This window comes from Aethalodelphis obliquidens, unplaced genomic scaffold (assembly GCF_003676395.1).
Source record: "Aethalodelphis obliquidens isolate GAN/ISIS:26980383/991018 unplaced genomic scaffold, ASM367639v1 scaffold11, whole genome shotgun sequence".
In the NCBI taxonomy this organism is placed as follows: Eukaryota; Metazoa; Chordata; class Mammalia; order Artiodactyla; family Delphinidae; genus Aethalodelphis; species Aethalodelphis obliquidens.
In genome coordinates this window covers 43146276-43162449 of record NW_020837955.1, presented here as the reverse complement: position 1 = coordinate 43162449, position 16174 = coordinate 43146276, and the positions used below count along the sequence as shown (strand labels likewise).

The 16174-nt window shown below is 44.2% G+C and overlaps 1 protein-coding gene across 3 annotated transcripts in view; it reads right to left on the bottom strand.

Moving 5' to 3' along the window:
* Positions 1–2355: 2355 nt before the first annotated feature.
* GLRX3 (glutaredoxin 3) overlaps positions 2356–16174 on the bottom strand; it is a 31220-nt gene continuing 17401 nt past the window's right edge. For all 3 annotated transcript variants that reach the window (XM_027112968.1, XM_027112970.1, XM_027112971.1), the window contains 7 exons: positions 13583–13755; positions 13283–13344; positions 11057–11114; positions 10032–10084; positions 6204–6243; positions 6003–6095; positions 2356–2617 (listed from right to left, as the gene is read on the bottom strand). In XM_027112968.1, the coding sequence (XP_026968769.1) occupies positions 2567–2617; positions 6003–6095; positions 6204–6243; positions 10032–10084; positions 11057–11114; positions 13283–13344; positions 13583–13755 (530 nt within the window). In that variant the 3' untranslated portion in view covers positions 2356–2566. The remainder of the gene's footprint in view (positions 2618–6002; positions 6096–6203; positions 6244–10031; positions 10085–11056; positions 11115–13282; positions 13345–13582; positions 13756–16174) is intronic.

Here is a 16174-nt window from a genome sequence, read left to right as displayed (position 1 = left end):
CCAGCCCTTCTATCCACAGGCACGCCCCTACTCCCCCAAACCAGACAAACTCGCTAAAACCCTCACACAGCCCCTGCCCCAAGTCTGCTCCCAACAAAGTTCAAACTTGCAACATCCAAACGACACCCTGTCACCTTCCCTGCCAACGGTCTCTCGGGTGCTGAGAACTACTTTGTCTCCAGGATTTGTGGATCCCAGAGAAGATGACAATTTTGACAGAACGTTATGATTAGGACAGGCTTGCTGGTTAGGAAATCTGATCGGGGATTACCTATGGAATGTGACATTCCACCAGGCACAAGAATCACCTGCCTTTCTCCTACAATATACCCAGAAAAGTCAATGAGGAATGGCTATCAGTTTGCATGGAGGCATCTTGGCCTTCCCAACGTCTAGCTGGAAACACCTGCAAAACAGAAACCTGCGCCACTGTCACTCCAACATACCTAGAGCCAACGGACCCAAAAACTAACAGAATTCAAGAGGACAACCTCACGTTCAACACAGGGACAACTCCCCAAAAACTCTGAACACTCATCCCAACCCAAACCGTGATGCTCAAACAAGGAAGATACAGTCAAAGTTTTTCATCATGCAAGAGTCACCTGAAGGAAGGGAAGGCTGTCCTAAAACGCACATAGCATCTTACATTATCAGAGCAACACCTCTGGCCAGAAGGGTGGTTCCCAAATTGGAGGTCAGCGTGTTTGTTATATATTTTGTTACATATATATTATATATATATTTTTTGTTTACCTGAATGGGCAAGAGGGAAAAAGAAAACAAACTAGTAAATGTACTGTTGTGATTGCAAAGACACTGTTGCCTGGGATAAGGTGAGGTTAAAATTTGACTTAGTAGAAAATATACCAGGACAGGTAGCACTTGTGGAGAGAGCAGATATCATGAAAGTGGCGTGCAGACAATTTAGGTTTAGGATAAAAGCACACAAGGAAATTAGGGACCCCTCTGTGAGCCACACACATCCCTGAAGCCAATGGCTTAATAAAATTTCAGTCAAAATTCCATTTCCATCTGCATTTTAAAGGTTTGCTTATACAGTTATTTTCATTTTAAGTAGAAAAATGTAGTTCATAGACTAATGCCCAGAAGAGACCCACCTGATTACACACAGTGGCAGGAATACCCACCATGATGGGTGTCCTCCTCCCGGCAGGAAGCAAGGCCACATCCACCTTTATGATCTCGTGCAGATGTCTCTGTAACACACACCAGGGCATCAGCTCCCTCCTCTCCACACAACCAAAAAGCAGAGAAATGGCCTGCCGCTCAAGAGACAGGAAAAGCCAGCGCCCTGGTGAAGGGCTAACCTGCGTTTCCTACTGTTTCTCTTACCTAAAGTGCTGGCCTCTGCACCCCTTTCCTTACAACCACCAGACAGTTTTCAGATGGACAGGCTGGGAAAACTCAATGAGGTTAACATGTGCCACGGGTACCAGAAAAGTCTAAGAACCATGACAGTGGATTCAACCGTCTGTTTAAGGCATGCACAGCACAGGCCTACTGGAGCAACTGTTTTTTTCAATACGTTGAATGCAGGATCAAAAATACTACTGAGGGCTTCCCTGGTGGTGCAGTGGTTGAGAGTCCGCCTGCCGATGCAGGGGACGCGGGTTCGTGCCCCGGTCCGGGAGGATCCCACAAGCCACGGAGCAGCTGGGCCCGTGAGCCATGGCCGCTGAGCCTGCACGTCCGGAGCCTGTGCTCCGCGGCAGGAGAGACCACAACAGTGAGAGGCCCGCGTACCACCAAAAAAAAAAAAAAAAAAAAAACACTTGAAATTTTCATGGAATTCTGGACGTTCTCCACATACTTAAGGGCTAAATCAATACTTTCAATACAATGATTAAAATAAGTTGTGATGTGTAACGCACAACTCGACAACACCATTCTGCTGCCAGGCTACCATCCTTGTACAAGTTATGAAAGAAGCCTTACTGACACACCCACTGAGAAGTCACCTTCCTCTCAAACGTTTCTTGGTACTACGCTGCTGGGGCTTTCTGAGACGGGTCCTCAATCTGCAGACGCCTGACACTGCCACTGCGACTTCACCAGGCCCAGCTCAGTGATGCTGTCAGGACAAGGTCTGCAGCGGAATTTTCTGAGCTGTAAAGAGATCTTCGGCCAGTGAGGGGAGCCACTGGTTTGGTCTATGAGTGGCTCTAAATACTGCTGTGGTTCAGACTCTCATAGTTCTTCACTCTCTGAAGCCTGTCTATTTCTTAACTGCTTCAAGATGCCCACATGTGATGAAAAAGAGATGAAAAGTGGGTTAATTATAGTAACTATATGTCTAACACCACTGTAAAGACACACTTTTTTACACAATTATTTTTAACTGAACTTGAAGGTGTTTATTGCATTCTATTTTTGGTGGAAAAAACGTCACATACGTGTGTTTAGCCCAACCTTGTGAAATACACAAAGTGCAGCTGGGGACGAGCATTTTCTACAGCTAGTCCTCTCCTGAGGACTCAGTCGTGAACTGCTCCACTGGAGTGAAGTCTTTCTTGCAGCAGCCGGGCACCAAGTCTAACGTTTATTAATTTTCTCCTTTCAGTATAGGCAGCAACTCACCATTTTCTTTCAGTTCCTAAAAATAAAAAAGGAAACAATAATATCATGCATACGTATATATAAAAGATGAAAACATCTAAACAATGAAAGATCGCATCTGTATCAGAGAACCCAAAGAAACACCTTATTGGATGAAAACTCCAGTCCATCAACACACCTGAACAAAGGATCATGCCATAAAAACTGGGTACACTATCACAGTACAAAATTAAAGTTAAAAGGCATTCTAAAACGAACACCAACAGATTTTTTAGCATTAGCGAATACAGCAATGAGAGCAACATGATGAAGCTTCCTATTTAAACAATAGCAATAAACAGGGAAAACGAACTTTGAGCGACTGAAAAATGAAACGCTGTGATATTAAGGTCCACTCAGATACAATGCACATGACACCTGCGGCCCTACAGGTGGTAAACAGGCTTCACTATTTCAACCAAACTTGGAAAAGCCATGGTACTAGTACGTAAATGTAAAGGCCAGAAACTGTTAAAGAGATGAAGTAATTCAGAAAGTTTTTTGTGCCTATCTTTCAGATCTAAAATATGGAATACAGCCATCAAGTTTAAAACATGACCATGGAGGATAAATAAGATTTTCTAGTTTAAGGTAAACACTTAATTTGATAGAACATTTCAGGTTCTTCCTAAGCTGCATGAACATCAATGAATAAAACCACTAAAATCCACTCACACTGCTCTCTGGATTGAACCCAAACAGGCATGATCCTGTCACACAAACTCAGACAGCAAGGTCTTGGGATCTTCTACCCATTTAACAAGCAGACGTCCAGCTACACCAAAAGGCCAAACAGGGCCTCTCAGATCACACAACTCAGAAGCAGCAGCAGGCCACGCGGCAAGGTGGGTGGGCCGGGTGGCCCTCAGGTGGAATCTGGCCACGGCTCCCTGGCTGCGACAGGGCAGACAGCTCCCCTAACTTCTGTCCATTTCCTCACCCGCTGGAGGAGGAGACACGGCGGCCTACACGAAGAGCCAGAGGGGCCTGCCTGGCGTGGCGCAGGCCCTTCGGATGCCGCTGTGACTGTGAGCCAGTGGGTTAAACAGCAACGGATCTAAATATTCTGCCTCTCAACTGTTTCTGCATCCAAACAGTCTGCGGTGATGAACCATTCGCCCTTTGGAGGTAACGGTAACACACTGTGTGCATGTTAACCAGCAGATGTTTTCCTCAGGACACTGGCCTGTGGAGTCACTGAGTCTCCGAGCCGTTCATTCTTTCAGTAGCCACTCAACCACCAAAACGGCGTTCACAGCTCCTGCTGAGCGCAGTCAGGATTAACCCGCTGGCAACACAGCTGAGGCTTGAAGTTGGGGGTCTCCAACCCCTGGGCCACGGACCGGTACGAGGCCTGTTAGGAACCGGGCCGCACAGCAGGAGGCGAGCGGCGGAGGAGCGAGCGAAGCCTCACCTGCCACTCCCCATCGCTCACGTCACCGCCTGAGCCACCCAGCCCCGCCCCCCCCGTCCGTGGAAAAACTGTCTTCCACGAAACCAGCCCCTGGTGCCAAAAAGGTTGGAGACCGCTGCTTTAAGTGACCTAAAGGTGAAGAACTGCCCTCTGCCAGAAACAGACCAAAGTGGCAACCTAACAACTATTCCCAGTTATCTTCTCAAAGAAAAATGTTAACACTATCGCACGTTTCCAAATGTGTAAGTTCTTAGCAGGTGAACACAGAAAGTCATATAACGAACACCCTGTTATATACCTAAGAAGAAGTTGCCCGTGCAGCTCAGCTTTAGAATTAAATGAGATTTATTGATTGTATCTCCCCAAGAGCTACCAGTGGCTGAGGTACAGGCCATCAAACATTCAGACAAGAACAGGCTCAAGGGTATTCTGGTCGGAAGACAGTTTGTGTCTTACAAAAATAAAAAATAGATATAAGATAACGAATGCAGATCTATTTTTGTTGCCTCAGGGCTATTCAAAAGCCACTGTGTTAAACCTTTTTTTTCCCTCCAGGAATGAGACAGTTTATTGGGGAAATGCCTCACTGGCTTGCTCAAGAAGTGTGATGTCAAACCTGGAACTGGACAGGAGACAAAATCTGGGCAGATGAAACCGTGGCCCTGTGTTCAGAAAACCTACCAGCACTCAGGGCTGGGCCAGAGGTCTTTCACGGTACGAAAGCATGAGTTAAAAACTTTCATTTTATAACTAGAGACAGCAGTACTTACCACTTGCTTTCCACTTAAGATACCAGGGATCTGACCTCAGGGAAAATCCGCTAACCGGCGAGGCCGAGGAGGGCCTGAGCCCCGGCAGCTCCACCACCCGCCTTTCGTGAAGGCTGGCGCTTCTGGAGCAGAGCCCTGCATTCCTGCCCAGGCCCTCCTGTGCCCACCCACTGCCACCCTCCTCCCACACCATGACGCCCAGGGTGGGCCTGGGTCGGGGGTAGGGTTTGAGGACGTGAAAGCTGCAGCTGCCTTCTGGGGTCCTGGGCTAATCAGGAGAGCACCGGAGCACACAGGTGCTACCAGGTAAGGGTGCCCTAAGTTCTGGACTTGAAATTCTATAAGAAAAATCATGTTCATTTAAAATTCAGTTAGAATTTACTTAAAGCAAACCAAAGAAGGAAATTCATCATTAAAGACATGTAAGAAACAGCGTCCTTGAAACACGCTTACGATCTGACAGAGCTCTCCAGTGTTCTAGCATCTGAGAATCAAAGGGGGACTTGGAGATGACCTCAGGTCTCGGGGACACAGCCAGCAGGTCCAGGCCGACACTAGGTCTCAGGCCCTCGGGCCCTTAGCCCGGTGCTCTTCACGCCATCACCAAAGTGCATGTGAGTAAAGCAAAATAAAATGACACCAGAAAACAACATAATTACGATAATATAAATAGAAACGGACAGGAGAACTTCAGGAGCAAGGGCAGAGCGAACACTTCTGGCCGGAAAGACTCTGTAAGTGACTCACAGAGAAAGGCCCTGAAGGGTACAGAAAGCATACTTCAGTATGAGATATGCAAGGAAATCCAAAGCAGAGACAGGGTGAAGGAAAGCTGAAAACATGGAAGAACTTAGTACAGTGTGAATAAAACAAGTTCTGAGCTCGGCCACACCCGGAGCCGCTCTGAATGCCCAGTCACACTTCAGACCCTGGTCAGCAGTCCCTCAAGAGCTGGAAGAGGTTGTGAAAGGACCCAGCGTGGCAGGAAAGGCCACACAGTAAGGGGGCTGATTTGCCCGGATGAGGTGAGAGCTGAGAGAACGACAGATATTATGGTCGTAAAGATGGTAATGCTGGTCTAGAAGTGATTAGATATGAGGCCAGGAAAGAACATCGAGGACAACCCCAATGAAATAATTTTCAAACGCGCCCGGGTTTTCAGTTCTCTGGGCTCCCAGACGAACGAATCCCAACCTCACCTTAACGATGTCCAATCCTCCAACAAGCTCCCCTTTCACATACAGCTGAGGGTATGTCGGCCAATTGGAGTAAGTTTTTAATCCTTGCCGAACCTACGGAAACAACAGGGACCCTGAAACCTTCCTGTCAGATTAGGATTAAATGATAATCCTAACGATTAAAACTAAGATAAAGGACAAAACATAAAACATAGAACTTACTTCTTCATCCTCCAAGATATCAAATGTCTCATATTCAACACTACAAAAAAGGAGAAAACATTTTAACAAGAAATACAGTTTTAGACAAAAATTATAAGAACTATTTGGTGTTCCAAAAGGTCAAGAAAAGTAAAACTATTTTGTTGCTAACAAAATTTACTGTGGAAACATAGAAATGATTTTACTTCTTAATCTGTCAGGTACTACACAGAATAAGTCATCCCAAGAAACGAATTTATCTGGAGTTTTCTCTACACAGTGTCAGGTCAGACAGGGGTCGGCGACCTTTCTGTAAAGGGTGAGGCAGTAAACATCTAGGCCCTGCGAGCCATACAGCCTCTGCTCCAACCACTCACCTCTGCTGTGAAACACAGAAGCAGCCAGACAAGGCAGAGATGAAAGGACAGTGTTTCAATAAAACTCGATTTACGTAAGTAGGCGGCCAGTTGCAGTTTGCCAAGTTCAGGCTAGACTCAGCGTTCATGCAGGCCTGTCGTTAACACCCTCGCTCCATTTCCAGCCCCCTCGGCACTGCTGCTTCCTAACCTACTGGCAGCTGCTTAGGGTGCAGGAGGGAGCAGCCCTGCTGGTGCCCATGGATGGAGGCTGGGGGCTCACCAGCTGGGAAAAAACATTGCCAACCAAAGCAGACGTGCTTTCCACACAGCAATAAACTTTATCACAGAACACACACGCTATACTTTCTTTTTCTTTTTAATTATTTATTTTTGGCTGCGTTGGGTCTTCGTTGTTGCGCGCAGGCTTTCTCTAGCTGCGGCAAGCAGGGGCTACTCTTAGTTGCGGTGCACAGGCTTCTCATTGCAGTGGCTTCTCTTGCCGCGGACCATAGGCTCTAGGTGCACAGGCTTCAGTAGTTGTGACTCATGGGCTCAGCAGTTGTGGCTCACGGGCTCTAGAGCGCAGGCTCAGTAGTTGTGGCACACGGGCTTAGTTGCTCCGTGGCACGTGGGATCTTCCCGGACCAGGGATCAAACCCATGCCTCCTGCACTGGCAGGCGGATTCCTAACCACTGCGCCACCAGGGCAGTCCCACGTGCTATTTTCAATATGCACGAAACCAGTGAAAGTGTTGTGGCTTTATGCCATGTAATGAACACTACTTGTATAAATTAATGAAAATTCAACCACATCTACTCGGGGAGGATTTCATTACAAGGTGGTCAAAGAATTAGTAAGAATGTAAGATTGAATTCCTGCAGGGAGATTGTGGGTACACGTGCAATTCCAAAAATTGGCCAAAGAAAATGCCACATATAAAGAAACAAATTTTGTCTTCCATAAAACCAAAACCATCTTCATAGGGAAATCTTGTTTACTGAGTGAACACATTCCAAAGAAGACTGTCCACAATGCAGGAAACAGTCAAAAACATAACCTGACAGGATAATCAGCAGCAAGTACCAAAAAAGGAATGTTTGAAAGAAGAGCAAAAAAGATTTAAAAAAAAAAAGAATCACCCAATGTAAGTCTCCCTTCAAGTTTAACTAAGGACGCAGATCTCCTAATTGACACAATACAATACAAATATGAGTTCTGGAACTATCTATAAAGGATCTAAGAAGTGCTGGGCCTAAATGTACATAGGTATACAGAGTCACAGCAGCCCATATGTCTCCTAGAAGTTCACTGTAAAGGGTGCTTTTCACACCCAATACACACTAGGTACTCAGCCCCTCAAGGCACACATATTTTGGCTAGGGAAGGAACAGACAAGTGCAAGAATGGAGGAAAGGGGCTTCCCTGGTGGCGCAGTGCTTGAGAGTCCGCCTGCCGATGCAGGAGACCATGGTTCGTGCCCCAGTCCGGGAAGATCCCACATGCCGCAGAGCGGCTGGGCCCGTGAGCCAAGGCTGCTGAGCCTGCGCGTCCAGAGCCTGTGCTCCGCAACGGGAGAGGCCACAGCAGTGAGAGGCCCGCGTACCGCCAAAAAAAAAAAAAAAAAAGAATGGAGGAAAGGAATAAAGCGCCAGGAGCTTCCTCCACATTCTAATGGCTCTCAGCAAGACCGCGGGCCACTCAAGTTAACAGACCCTGGGAGGCGTTTAGCCAGTCTCGAGCCGGGAGGGCACTCTCTCCCAACGAAGGCGCTCCACTGGGGGTTAACTGGTGCTTCCAATCCAATGAGGATTAGACAGACATGGGACAGAAAGTCAAGTTATGGAGACTTTCCACCAAATACTTGAGCGGTGATGGGCCCAGGGTTGTCCTACCCTGGCCTCAGGACCTGAGGGGACACACTGGCACTAGGGAGAGGTGGCCTGAGGGCAACTGACTGGGATCTGTGGCAGAGGGAAGACAGAGAAAGGGGGCATAAAAAACAACCAAAGCCAAGCCGGCCTCTCCTACATCCTGGGGCGGGGTGAAAACGAGGCAGCTGGAGGCCACAGGACAAAAGCAACTAGACTCTCCTCTGTGAAATGTCACAATCATTTGAAGAGAACAACTGTGTTTCTTCTTTGGTCCCTAAAGTTGTATTTGAACCTGAGCTACTCTACCCTGCCCAAGAATGCCCAAATGCTTCAGAGATGACTTTCCGTGTCACTTCACAGGGTCGGCTAGTCTATTTAAAGCTACGGTTAGGGGCTTCCCTGGTGGCACAGTGGTTGGTGGTCCGCCTGCTGATGGAGGGGATGTGGGTTCGTGCCCCGGTCCGGGAGGATCCCACGTGCCGCGGAGCGGCTGGGCCCGTGAGCCATGGCCGCTGAGCCTGCGCGTCCGGAGCCTGTGCTCCGCAACGGGAGAGGCCACAGCAGTGAGAGGCCCGGGTACCGCAAAAAAAAAAAAAAAAAAAAAAAAACTACGGTTAGAATCCTTACAATATTGAAAAGAAACAGTTGAGAAATAATAAGGAAGAAAGATAAGCAGAAACATTTGACAACCCCATAGAACATGTGCTAAGTATCTCCAAACAAGTGGTTTGGTGTTTTCTTTGTTTTCGTTTTTCTTTTAATAAATTTATTTATTTTATTTATTTGTTTCTGGCTGCGTTGGGTCTTCGTTGCTGCGCACGGGCTTTCTCTAGCTGCAGGGAGCAGGGGCTACTCTTCGTTGTGGTGCGCGGGCTTCTCATTGCTGTGGCTTCTCTTGTTGCAGAGCACAGGCTCTAGGCGTGTGGGCTTCAGTAGTTGTGGCACGTGGGCTCAGTAGTTGTGGCACACGGCAGGCTCTAGAGCGCAGGCTCAGTAGTTGTGGCTCACGGGCTTAGGTGCTCCGCGGCCTGTGAGACCTTCCCAGACCAGGGCTCGAACCCGTGTCCCCTGCACCGGCAGGCGGATTCTTAACCACTGCGCCACCAGGGAAGTCCCAAGTGGTTTGGTTTTTAACCACAAAACTCAACTACAATTTTCTTACCCGGCAGCTCCCTCACTAAGGAGAGCAAAAGCATGAGCTCTGCAATTTAATTTACCCTATTTCTCAGATCCAGACAATGGATCCTAATATGTATCCTATCAGTTTCATGAACTATTTGGAAACTAGAATATTTTTTTAAAGAAAATTAAAAACCTATAATACACTTTCCCTAAAATATCTTTATGCATGGTAAGAACTCAGTTGTCAAGTTTCCTCTGGGAAAGTAGACAAAGAGTTATTCTGATGACTGCCAGAATACCTCCTCTATGTTACCGATAGGTTGGACACTGGCCAGAAAATTCTATTGTGGTCTAAGCTAAAGCATTCGCAAAACGTCAGAGCAAAAATAAATAGATAAAAATATATGAACAGATATAACAACTGAAAAGCATCAGTGGCAGAACTGAAAAGTTAGCATTTCTTAAAACATACCATTTGAAAACAAGATTTACTTACCCAGTACTATTTAGTATTTCCAGAATCTGTCTGCTGAAGCCACACTTAGCTTCCTAAATTTAGAAAAAAACCAATTTTAGGATGAACTGCATTTCCCACACAGCCCACTAGCATGGTTGTATCTAATGCTCTGTCAAGGGGGACAGCACCTGCAGAAGGCAGCCACCTCCCAGGGCCTCTTCACATCAAGAACCGTCAGAGGAATAAGACCTGCACCTTCAGGACTGACCCATCCAGACGTCGTCCGAGACGCACAGCCCCTAGACTTACCTCGGTTTGTAACCACTGGAGATGACCCGTGCTCTAACATTTTAACCTTTGTGGTCAGAAAGGTCCTGAGTTAAACCCTGAGGCTTCTCTTGCCCCTTCTCTATTTCACTCAGACGGCCTCAACTCCACCTTTCTGCAATGATTAGGGTCATTGTTTTCCTACTCCCAACTGGACTTCTACTCCCACTTTTTAAATCTACCTTTACACTATAGAGCACCAAACTTTTCTGATGTTATGGGAAAATCTTACAGTTTTTTTCACGCCCCAGGATTCCAACTCCCAATCCTTTGGGAAAGACCTGACACCACATAAACACCTTAACTGCACTAATGATTCTGTTCCCAGAATTTATGCATACTTCCTGGGCTTCCCGGAGAAAAAGGATAAAAATCTGCTTTAAATAACCACCAAGAAGAAAAAAAAAAAGGTATAACGCAGGAAGTAGAGAACCAAACTGCACACTCCAGGAATCGACAGCAGCTAACAGAACCAGTCCAGTGTTAACAGTGCTGACCACGTTAGCTGACAAAGTTTGGCAGCAGGAAGAAATGCACCCCACTGAGATTTGATGATAAAGTCAAGCAAAATGTAGATCACTTTGTTTGATCTCCATAAGCACCAACTGAGGCCTGGATAACTTCCTGCTACCACTACAGCTTCATTAGCTAAAGCCAGGAAAAAAAGATTTAAGTGTCCCCTTGCTGCAGATAACATCAAAAGAAATTTAAAATAAAACCATTTTGGAGTTCTTTACCTGTTTGTTTCCTTTCATAAAGAGCATCACAGAAGCTTTATTTGTCAGTACTTTGAGCCTGAAGAGAGAAAATGGATATAAAACGGCTCAGCTAAATTACTAAACAGCACTGTCACTCTGCTTCATGAGCAGCGAACATCTTTGAGGGAGAGCAGGATGAGGGTCCACAGCTTTGAGTAGCATTAAACAAGCAAACGCACTGACATTTTCCTTTATTTCACTGTCTCCCTGAGCCACTGTAAAACACAATATGGCTTTTTAAGGCAATGAGTGTGCCTTCAAGTTGCAAGTTAAGCCCATCAACTCACAGAACTAAAAACATAATAACCAACTCAATAAGGAATTGTTCAGTAAGGGACCTACACACTGAGCCCACCCAGAATTTCCAGAACTAGACGTGTGTGTCCCTTTCCCGTCATGAGGCCCGCATGGCTCTACACTCTTCACGCCCACAAGGTCCCACCTGGAGGGAGAAGCGCTAAATCTTGGAGCACCAACCAACACCAGCTGCTAAAATCAAATGCTCTCGTCTTGACTTTATGTTTGGTACTTTATACCATCTTTCAAACCTCATGATCTAACTGCTGTCAGGAATGCTAACCATCTACATGCAGCCTAGAGCCCAGTAACGACTCTCAGCAACAGCCCGCAGCAGGACAACGGGCTGCTGAAGGGCCTCTAGGCCCCAGTGGACAATGGTGGTCACAGCACCGTGTTCTCCTCCTTCCACATGCTCTGGATCATTCATGGCTCCAAATCTCCTCAGAGAAAAAAGGTATCACAAACGAGACACACCAATCATGCACAAAGCTACGTCACATACATGTTCATGTGGTACAATCAGCTAATTCTCAGAAAGACCGCAATCACGCACCTGGAGACCCAACTACCGGGATCCAGGGAACCAAACAGGTCCCTCTGTCCCACCCACAGAGACATGGCCAAGCCCAGGAACTCAGGCTCCTGCACTCTGCTTTCCAGGAGCCCTTTAAATTTTTACTCAAAATATACTGGATATTACTTTCTATGTAATTCTAGCCAGTTATCTTCTGGTGTCTGAAACCACAGGAGACACAAATGCAGCACATGAGGAAAAGAGAGAGAAGGTCTGATGAAGACAGGGACAAAAACAACAGCAAAAGTGTATTCAACACAGAGGAAAATAAACGGAAAGCAAATACAAGTGTATCTGTAAAAAGAAATTAGAGAAAGCACAGCAGTCCTCTGAGGCCACACAGCCTCCATGGCCGCCAGGCCGCACAGCAGAAACCCAACTGGAGACACCAGAGCATCAAAGGAACCAGGGGCAGCACTTTATACCCACAAGGCAGTAAAGGCGCCAATCATGTGAGAAAATGTGGCACTTAAAGGTCAGCTCGACATATATGCAAACTATGAGGACTACTTCATCAATCAGAAACAGATAAATGAGGTGTTTATTATTAAACACTTCTAGAAAATCTCAAAATGTTAAATGATAAGAAAATTACAACAGGAAGTTTTACCTTACAAAGTCAAGCCCCGACTAGGAATGGCTGATATGCTGCTGTATTTCAAAATAAATTGCTTTTTAATCCTCTACATTAATTAATATTTATTACATTTAAAATCCTAACTTTAAGTCTTCCTACTGGCCAAAGCCCAAACTTTCTATAAGATAAAGTCTCTGAAAGCAGATTGAGATCCTTCATAAAACTAAGAGAGATTTTACAGCTCTAAAATCTCCTCAAATTTTTAAATTACCACAGTTCTTCAAAAGGCAGTGAGAAATCCCCCAAGTGTTTACACACGAACTCCATGCACAGCATCTGCTTTCCACACTCAACCACTTTTCACAGCGTTCTACCAGGATAGTGACAGCAACAGAAGAAAACACAAGTAAGCCAGCTTTAGGCTGTGAGCTGGAACCGCTACTAAAATCTGAACGCCAAGACAACTGGATCCCAGCTCCGAAATGGAGAGAACTAAAATTTGGTCGTTCCATGGTGACAATGACATTTCTATCAAACAAAGACTATCCTCCACATAATCATTAAATCGGTACAAAATTTTCTCCATCCAAATCAGACCTTCCCAAGTCTGCATGACTAGTTTGCAAATGACACAATTATGACTTTGGCATACAAAAGCAAATCTCTGATTTCTACATAGAAAGAGTAATGCAAAAACTGAAAATTTAAAAATGTTTTTAAAATAATAGCAGACTGAAACTTTTAAAACGCTTACCTTTCCTCTAACTTGGGGGCTTTGGGGCAAATTGTATCTAGTTCTTTAGATGCTTCTAGCTCCTAAAATAAACATACATGTAAGTTTAAGAAACATTTATTATAACATAAATCTCCTTGGTCATGCCATAATATAAAATATTAATGAATCACCTCATCAGAAATACTTTGTATTTATTTCAGATTCATATTCATAAAGGTAGAACCTTAAGAAATTTATACTTTAGATTTAATACAGCACTTATAAAAGCATGCTTAAATATGAAAATTCTTTATAAGGTCTAGTCTTCTCAAGTCTAACCTTAATTATATCAAGTCCTCCTATGAGCTCTCCAGAAACATAGAGCTGGGGATAGGTGGGCCAATTGGAATAGGTTTTGAGGCCCTGACGAACTTCTTCATCTGAGAAGACATCGAAGCTGCTAAACTGAATATTATGTTTGTTAAGAATTTCCACCATCTGCTTGCTGAAACCTGCATACAGAAAAAGAAAATCAAGAACTTAACTTCTCTCTCAAATACACACAATTTTAAATTAATTCAGATTACATGTTATCTACTGAACATAGATGCCTGCCTCTATTTTACCAATGATTTAATTAGCATGGCTGAGTAGTATGTAATGAGGAAGCAAAGTCCAAGAACCCCTTCTCTGACGTTGAACCACATCACATGCTCAGGTATGGCTTAACTTTTTAAAGTATCATGAGTTTAAACAAACAAAAAAAAACAAAGTATGTTTATTTATCGAAGTTCCTCTTCAATATTAGGTATTTTTGTTGTAGGAAAAACAGTACTGGCCAAAAAGCAGAGACCTCAAGCCCCAGCACCAGCTCCATTCACCAAGGGGAGGCACAGTTCAGGCCTGGACAGCCACCTCTGCCCCCCTGCACTTTCCCATCAATCAGGGGACTGACATGGATGCCCAGACAGTCCCTCCCAGCTCTGTTCTGTGAATCTATGAGAATCAACACTGGGTGGAGGAAAAAACTCTACAATTGTTATTTTTAACTAGTACTTGACCATACTTGGAAACCCAATTCTGTTTGCTTTCTACTGCCCTTTTACTACTTCCTGTGTACCCATTTCAATAGTTCTCAATTTTCATCATCCCTAAACAGAACAATTAAAAAGCAAGAAGCAGTGTGCTCTCTTTTAGTCTCGAAGGGATATAGCACATTGAATTTCAGAGCTACCTTCTCTGTTGTTATGCATGAACTGTCAGTAGACTGCTGGTATCCTTTCTCATCTGGTGTCATAACTTGACAGTTTCTTTTCTAAAACTATTTATATTCCCCAAAGTATGCAATGTGATTTTTTTTTTTTACCTCACTGTAGCGACAATCTTATGTTCCATGATTTGATTATACTTTTTTTTGTTCTGTACTTTTTTGACATCATTTTCTTATTATGACATTAGTACTGAAGAATAAGCGTGTGAATATCAGTCTTTTATAAACCTATTAGTCTTGTCTGAAAAGAGAGTATTTTTCTTTCTATAAGCTCATTCTTCCCGATTGTTTTTCAATACTCTGTACTCTACTCTTTCACATTCCATCATTCTTGTTTTCAAACAGTCGTAATCCGCTGGAAAATAACCTTCAGATTCAAAATTCCTGGAAGATTTAACAGCATCTGCAATTATTTTTAAATAAAATCAAACCATGAAATTCAGTATAAAATTAATTGTATGAAGAGGCTTTACCTGATGTCATGCAAAAAGCACTTTTACTATTAAAACACGGATCTATTACTGGCTCCAGACATTTTTAGATCTGCCGTTCATTGAGATGAAGTACCAGTATTTATTTGTATAGCACATAAGTTGCTTTTCCTACAACTGAAGTGTTAAGTTCATGTACAGCCCGAAGTAAAACACTGATTCTGAAATTTTTCATTCATCTGGGAGTTCATTAGTAAACAGCTAACGGCTGATTGCTGATAGTTATTCTGTTGCCAATATATTAACTCACTTCTACTGTAACTGGCTGAGAAAAAGCTTTATTTTTGCTTTAGGCAATTACATGCAGACTAGAAAGATTGATTGGTAGAGTTGCATTTTTAAGGGTTAAAGAGGCAGACTGGAATGTTATGCTTAAGGATAAAATAGTGAGAAGGCTTTATTCTAATAACAAAATGTTTATACCCACTTTTTTTAGGAAAAATGCATGCATGCAATAAAAATATTTAAAAGTAGAAAAACCACGTTTAACTGTCCCAGAACCACCATTTCTACCCACAATCATTTCTGCTCATGACAGAAGACATGAATAAGGAGCCTAACTGTCCCACTACGTAACAACAACGAGACCCTAAAGAACACTGTGGAACCTGCAATGTTTTTGTGTCTGATTTAAAAAGTAAAACAGTTAGATGACTCTCACTGCAAGAGAAACTTTTGCACTGTGGTTCAAATACCTTTTGCTTTGCTAAAAGCTTTGTTAGTAGAAATAGATACAAGAATTCCCAAATAACGTGATTAACCTGCATGTTGAAGGATTTATCATTCTGTTTAAAAAGATGTACATCTCAGCTCTTCTTGAAAATCATCCTAAAACATGAGAGCCCTCTCTTTCCTGTCCTCCTGAGCAGCACAGAATAAGGATAATCTAATTCTTTGACGACTGAGACCCTATCAACATGTCAGGCTCCTAATACACCATACCATTCTCTAGGTAGAGCCCAAAAGTGAAGGTCGAGAAGACAGAGACGTGCAATGTGCAGGGGCTGGGCTGAGTCCAGGTAGATTCCAGGGCAGACCCCGAAACGGCTTTCAAGGTCTCCTTGATGCAAAATTTAAATGTTATTCATTCATGTTTTTCTGATTAACTGAAAGCAAGGTGGGGGCCCACTAATGAAAAATCAAGTGTAGCTCTACTCCACAACGGGCGTC